Source organism: Scaptodrosophila lebanonensis, unplaced genomic scaffold (genome assembly GCF_003285725.1).
Source record: "Scaptodrosophila lebanonensis strain 11010-0011.00,11010-0021.00 unplaced genomic scaffold, SlebRS2 tig00000145-arrow-arrow-pilon, whole genome shotgun sequence".
NCBI lineage: Eukaryota > Metazoa > Arthropoda > Insecta > Diptera > Drosophilidae > Scaptodrosophila > Scaptodrosophila lebanonensis.
Genome location: NW_022060590.1, coordinates 203,326 through 211,232, shown reverse-complemented (window position 1 = coordinate 211,232; position 7,907 = coordinate 203,326). Strand labels below are relative to the sequence as shown.

The 7,907-nt window shown below is 38.1% G+C and overlaps 1 protein-coding gene across 1 annotated transcript; it reads left to right on the top strand.

Annotated features, from left to right (window-relative positions):
- Positions 1-236: 236 nt before the first annotated feature.
- Positions 237-1,508, top strand: LOC115629396 (altered inheritance of mitochondria protein 3-like). Its single transcript, XM_030525851.1, has one exon. The coding sequence runs from the start codon at positions 237-239 to the stop codon at positions 1,506-1,508; it is 1,272 nt and encodes a 423-aa protein (XP_030381711.1).
- Positions 1,509-7,907: the final 6,399 nt, after the last annotated feature.

Below are 7,907 nucleotides of genomic sequence, written 5' to 3'. Positions count from 1 at the left end.
GAGAGCACTCGCCAAGCCCAAGTAGTGACCCACTTCCTGAGTATGAGCCAGAAGACATGGCGCACTTACTTGGATGAGTAATTAGATAATAAGGGGTATTAGCCAGAGACCCCACACTCACACTAGTTTACCTTACGCGCAAGCCACACCTCTAAAGCGGAATAAAACCTGCAAAAACAAAGTTAATAACAAGAAATTTTATCTTCCACAGCAAGAACAACTTTCGTTAAGCCAAGATGGAGAGAAATACTGGAAGCAGTGCGTGGCAATCGTCGCCGGAGCAGGATTGGGAGGACGACAAGTCTACGTCCCCATACCTTCCCCAAGACCAGGACGGCCAGTCACCAGATGACCCGTCCCCAGCCAGCAGCGCTCACGACAACGAGTGGCTGTCCTCATCGGAGCCAGAGAACGACGACGGCCAGTCACCAGATGACCCGTCCCCAGCCAGCAGCGCTTACGACAACGAGTGGCTGTCCTCATCCGAGCCGGAGAACGACGACGGCCAGCCCGACGAACGATTCAGGACAACACTGCAGCGGGATGAGTGGGACTGGCAAGAGTCACCACCACCTCCCAGCTCGGAAAGCGACAACCTACCTGAACGGCACTATCCCGACAATGTGCGCGAGGTGTACGACGAGGACGCACCACCTCACCGCGGCTTTCGAGGCCCCACATATCCACCCCGGTTCCAAGGCCATCAAGACGGCGGCTCCTACTCCAGGTCACCAAAGCCGGAACCCCGACGCGCCCCAAGGAGCGGACGAGGGGTATACAAGCCCGCCGAGCCGCAGACTGAGCTGGAGCATTACGCAGCCAGTCCGGCCAGCGAGTCCAGCAGCGACGACGAGCAAATCTATTACCGGGAAGTGGTAGCATCCGCAGAAAACTACCAGCACATCACCACTCCCTATGGTGCCCGAGTGACCCGCAACACCACCACTACTGTGGATATCTTCCTACCCCCGGGAGAGACGATGAGTTCGATGTTCAACGTACCGAGAGAGTCACGGCAAGCACTCAGGGGTCGTGAGGAGGCTCGATGCATGCCCGTCGAGCTGGAAGCGACCACCGATGACCGGACCAGCAACCGACAACCAGAAGCGGCCAACTACACGCGGAACAACCGCAACGACAGCTCACAGAGTCAACCAAGGCGGAACACCTCACCCGAGACTGTCCAACGGCCTACCTGGGAGCCGGCAACATCGGACGAAGAGGACAACCGTCCCCTCTTTCGTCGGCGGTACTCACGAGCCCCGACCAACGCGACCACCAGCGAAGCAGCACCAGCGGAGTGGGTTGTGGCACCGACGGGGTGGAAGGTCGACACGAAGGACCGGAAAGTACCCCAGGACCTGGTCGAGGACGTCATGTCAGGGATGCACAAGCGCACCCGGGCCCGTTACTCCAAAGAACTGGACGGGCAACGATTTCAAGTGGAACGGACGAAGACTCGGAGGGTTTTGATCCATTTGACCCCCCGAAGAAAGGAGAGGATGTAACGCAGTAAAATTCTGCGCCACAAATTGTATTAGCACTAAGATTTTTCTATTTTTATTATTACTTGCACGGTTCTGAATAGTGCCAATTTTTGTTACTAGTCTTAAGATTCCACTACTGTTATTAGATTTAAGATTTCACATTGAAGTTTCTCTGCTACTAGACGTAAGTTTCAATTATATTTCACCACACTACATACAGGAAGAGTTACGCAGCAAAGATCTTTTGAATAAAGGAAGAATAAACGAGCCGGCATCACCGCCCACGCTTGTATAGGGATTTTAGAAAAAGAGAATTAGGTCACACGAAAGAAGGCGGGAAGGGCAAACGAAAATGGAAGCTCGCTCTCTTCTTCGGCGACCATCGAGACGACCAGACGTGTGTTAGCAGCGAGGCATAGGATCAAATCCACGTAAGATATGGAAATCAGGCAATAAACGTGGTGCAATGTAGGGATTGGCCCTAGGAAGAGTTGCACGATGGGCGCTAGAATTGCAACAATATCAATTCGACATTCGCTACACAGCCGGAAAGAAAAACGTCGTGGCCGACGCACTCTCCAGACAGCCTCTGGAAAACATGTATCGAATTGACGCAGAAGGAGAATCATCTTGCCCGTGGATTACGAACAAGATCAAGCAAGTACAGGAAGATCCACAGAAGTTCTCGGAGTACACCCTGGAAAATGGACAACTGTACCGAAACCTGGGTCACAGGCCAAACGACGACGATTACGTCCCGTGGAAGCTCTGTGTCCCTAGGAATCATCGTCGCCGATATAAAGGCATTTTTAAGAATATTTAAGAAATCCGCCCACGCTATGAGCGCAACTTACATATATACCAGGCTCGAGTCAGAATATATGTAAGGTGTGACTGAAAAAGCAAGCGAGTGTTGATTGTTATATTGTTGCGTATGAGCCGGCAATATAACGTCAAAACGAGCCCTATTCCGCCCCGCATCCTCCAGCACCAGCGGCTACAGTGGGCCTATTTCATGTATAGCGTGTATGAACCGCGATAGATGAAATAGTCCACTCGACCAACGGAGTTTTGGAGGTTAGTTTGCAGCGCATGCGCATGCAGACATAACGCCAAAACTACCGGCCGCAAGGCGACTGACACCCTACAGTGTGCATCGAGTCCCTCTTGTCGCATGGTCCCGTCACATTTATAAATTTTCTTGTAAATGAACCCTGGACAGCTGAGTTATACCCCAGCTGGAAATAAAACTTCTTTACACTTTTCTGAAATATTAAACAATTTCATTATGAAATTAAATTGTGAAATTTCTGAAAAATTTTGTGGACGCCTGGCTCTGGGATTCTCGTACCAAGTAGCTAATCGCTGGCAAATCGAAAATTAAATAGTGAAATTTCTGAAAAATGAAAATAAAATATTGTGGGCGCCCTCCTCTGCAAATCTTTTCTGAAAAATTAAATAATTTCATTGAGAATTCTGAACATCTTTTCCGAAAAAATAAATAATTTCATTATGAAATTAAATTGTGCAATTTCTAAACAATTTTGTGGACGCCTGGCTCTGGGATTCTCGTACCAAGTAGCTAATCGCTGGCAAATCGAAAATTAAATAGTGAAATTTCTGAAAAATGAAAATAAAATATTGTGGGCGCCCTCCTCTGCAAATCTTTTCTGAAAAATTAAATAATTTCATTGAGAATTCTGAAAATCTTTTCCGAAAAAATAAATAATTTCATTGTGAAATTAAATTGTGAAATTTCTGAAAAATTTTGTGGACGCCTTCTTCTGGGATTCTCGTACCAAGTAACTAATCGCTTGCAAATCGAAAATTAAAATTAAATTTCTGAAAAATGAAATTAAAATATTGTGGGCGCCCTCCTCTGCGATTCTTTTCTGAAAATTAATAATTTCATTTTCATTTCGAAAATTAAATTGTGAAATATCTGAAATATTTTGTGGACTCCCTCCTCTCGGATTCTCATATAAAGTAACTAAGCGCTGGAAAATTAAGAATTATATAGTGAAATTTCTGAAAAATTAAATTAAAACTTTGTGGACGCCATCCTCGCCGATTCTCACACCAAATACCTAAGCGCTGGCAAATGGAGAATTAAATAGTGCAATTTCTGAAAAATGAAATTAAAATATTGTGGGCTCCCTCCTCTGGGATTCTCGTACCAGTTAACTAATCGCTGGCAAATCGAAAATTAGATAGTGAAAATTCTGAAATATTAAATTAAAATATTGTGGGCGTCCTCCTCTACGATTCTTTTCTGAAATATTAAATAATTTCATTATGAAATTAAATTGTGAAATTTGTGTAAAATTTTGTGGGCGCCTTCCTCTGGGATTCTCATATCAAGTAAGTAAGCGCTGGCAAATGGAGGATTAAATTGTAAAATATCTGAAAAATTAAATTAAAATATTGTGGAAATCTTTTCTGAAAAATTAAATAATTTCATTAGGAATTTAAATTGTGAAATTTCTGAAAAATTTTGTGGACGCCTGCCTCTGGGATTCTCGTACCAAGTAACTAATCGCTGGCAAATCGAAAATTAAATAGTGAAATTTCTGAAAAATGAAATTAATATATTGTGGGCGCCCTCCTCTGCAAATCTTTTCTGAAAAATTAAATAATTTCATTGTGAAATTAAATTGTGAAATTTCTGAAAAATTTTGTGGACGCCTTCCTCTGGGATTCTCATATCAAGTAACTAAGCGCTGGCAAATCGAAAATGAAAAAGTGAATTTTCTGAAAAATGAAATTAAATTTTTATGGACTACCTCCTCTGAGATTCTTGTACCAAATACCTAAGCGCTGGCAAATGGAGGATTATATTGTGAAATTTCTGAAAAATTAAATTAAAATATTGTGGGAATCTGCGATTCTTTTCTGAAATATTAAACAATTTCATTATGAAATTAAATTGTGAAATTTCTGAAAAATTTTGTGGACGCCTGGCTCTGGGATTCTCGTACCAAGTAACTAATCGCTGGCAAATCGAAAATTAAATTGTGAAATTTCTGAAAAATTAAAATAAAATATTGTGGGCGCCCTCCTCTGCAAATCTTTTCTGAAAAATTAAATAATTTCATTGAGAATTCTGAAAATCTTTTCCGAAAAATTAAATAATTTCATTATGAAATTAAATTGTGCAATTTCTGAAAAATTTTGTGGACGCCTTCTTCTGGGATTCTCGTACCAAGTAACTAATCGCTGGCAAATCGAAAATTAAATAGTGAAATTTCTGAAAAATGAAATTAAAATATTGTGGGCGCCCTCCTCTGCAAATCTTTTCTGAAAAATTAAATAATTTCATTGTGAAATTCTGCAAATCTTTTCTGAAAAATTAAATAATTTCATTGTGAAATTAAATTGTGCAATTTCTGAAAAATTTTGAGGGCGCCTTCCCCTGTGATTTTCATATCAAGAAAATTTCTGAAAAATTAAATAGTAATATTGTGAATTTAAATAGTGAAATTTCTGAAAAATTTATCATCTGCGATTCTCATATCAAGTACCTAAGCGATGGCAAATGGAGAATTAAATTGTGAAATTTCAGAAAAATTAAATTAAAATAATGCAGGAATCTGCGATTCTCATATCAAGTACCTAAGCGCTGGCAAATCCAGGATTAAATTATGAAGTTTCTGAAAAATAAGAGTAAAATATTGTGGGCGCCCATCTCTGCGATTCTCATAGCAAGTGCCTAAGCGCTGGCAAATGGAGAATTAAATTGTGAAATTTCTGAAAAATTAAATTAAAATAATACAGGAATCTGCGATTCTTTTCTGAAATACTAAATAATTTCATTATGAAATTAAATTGTGAAATTTTTGAAAAATTTTGTGGACGCCTTCCTTTGGGATTCTCATATCAAGCAACTAAGCGCTGGCAAATCGAAAATTAAATAGTGAAATTTCTGAAAAATGAAATGAAAATATTGTGGGCGCCCTCCTCTGCAAATCTTTTCTGAAAAATTAAATAATTTCATTGTGAAATTAAATTGTGCAATTTCTGAAAAATTTTGTGGACGCCTTCCTCTGGGATTCTCACACCAAATACATAAGCGCTGGCAAATGGAGGATTAAATTGTGAAATTTCTGAAAAATTAAATGAAAATATTGTGGGCGCCCTCACCTGCAAATCTTTTCTGAAAAATTAAATAATTTCATTGTGAAATTAAGTTGTGAAATTTCTGAAAAATTTTGTGGACGCCTTCCTCTGGGATTCTCATATCAAGTAACTAAGCGCTGGAAAATCAAGAATTATATAGTGAAATTTCTGAAAAACTAAATTAAAACTTTGTGGGCGCCATCCTCGCCGATTCTCACACCAAATACCTAAGCGCTGGCAAATGGAGAATTAAATAGTGAAATTTCTGAAAAATTAAATTAAAATATTGTGGGAATCTGCGATTCTTTTCTGAAATATTAAATAATTTCATTATGAAATTAAATTGTGAAATTTCTGAAAAATTTTGAGGACGCCTTCCTCTGGGATTCTCATATCAAGTAACTGAGCGCTGGCAAATCGAAAATGAAAAAGTGAATTTTCTGAAAAATGAAATTAAATTTTTATGGACTCCCTCCTCTGAGATTCTTGTACCAAATACCTAAGCGCTGGCAAATGGAGGATTAAATAGTGAAATTTCTGAAAAATTAAATTAAAATATTGTGGGCTCCCTCCTCTGGGATTCTCGTACCAGTTAACTAATCGCTGGCAAATCGAAAATTAGATAGTGAAAATTCTGAAATATGAAATTAAAATATTGTGGGCGTCCTCCTCTGCGATTCTTTTCTGAAATATTAAATAATTTCATTATGAAATTAAATTGTGAAATTTGTGTAAAATTTTGTGGTTGCCTTCCTCTGGGATTCTCAAAATTAAATTAAATTTTTATGGACTCCCTCCTCTGAGATTCTTGTACCAAATACCTAAACGCTGGCAAATGGAGGATTAAATAGTGAAATTTCTGAAAAATTAAATTAAAATATTGTGGGAATCTGCGATTCTTTTCTGAAATATTAAATAATTTCATTATGAAATTAAATTGTGAAATTTCTGAAAAATTTTGTGGACGCCTTCCTCTGGGATTCTCATATCAAGTAACTAAGCGCTGGCAAATCGAAAATGAAAAAGTGAATTTTCTGAAAAATTAAATTAAATTTTTATGGACTCCCTCCTCTGAGATTCTTGTACCAAATACCTAAGCGCTGTCAAATGGAGGATTAAATTGTGAAATTTCTGAAAAATTAAATTAAAATATTGTGGGAATCTGCGATTCTTTTCTGAAATATTAAACAATTTCTTTATGAAATTAAATTGTGAAATTTCTGAACAATTTTGTGGACGCCTTCCTCTGGGATTCTCATATAATTTCTGAAAAATTTAATAATTTAATTCTGAAATGAAATTGTGCAATTTCTGAAAAATTTTGTGGACGCCTTCCTTTGGGATTCTCATATCAAGCAACTAAGCGCTGGCAAATCGAAAATTAAATAGTGAAATTTCTGAAAAATAAAATGAAAATATTGTGGGCGCCCTCCTCTGCAAATCTTTTCTGAAAAATTAAATAATTTCATTGTGAAATTAAATTGTGCAATTTCTGAAAAATTTTGTGGACGCCTTCCTCTGGGATTCTCATATCAAGTAACTAAGCGCTGGAAAATTAAGAATTATATAGTGAAATTTCTGAAAAATTAAATTAAAACTTTGTGGGCGCCATCCTCGCCGATTCTCACACCAAATACCTAAGCGCTGGAAAATGGAGAATTAAATAGTGAAATTTCTGAAAAATGGAATTAAAATATTGTGGGCTCCCTCCTCTGGGATTCTCGTACAAGTTAACGAATCGCTGGCAAATCGAAAATTAGATAGTGAAAATTCTGAAATATGAAATTAAAATATTGTGGGCGTCCTCCTCTGCGATTCTTTTCTGAAATATTAAATAATTTCATTATAAAATTAAATTGTGAAATTTCTGAAAAATTTTGTGGACGCCTTCCTCTGGGATTCTCACACCAAATACATAAGCGCTGGCAAATGGAGGATTAAATTGTGAAATTTCTGAAAAATTAAATGAAAATATTGTGGGCGCCCTCCTCTGCAAATCTTTTCTGAAAAATTAAATAATTTCATTGTGAAATTAAATTGTGCAATTTCTGAAAAATTTTGAGGGCGCCTTCCCCTGTGATTTTCAAATCAAGAAAATTTCTGAAAAATTAAATAGTAATATTGTGAATTTAAATAGTGAAATTTCTGAAAAATTTATCATCTGCGATTCTCATATCAAGTACCTAAGCGATGGCAAATGGAGAATTAAATTGTGAAATTTCAGAAAAATTAAATTAAAATAATGCAGGAATCTGCGATTCTTTTCTGAAATACTAAATAATTTCATTATGAAATTAAATTGTG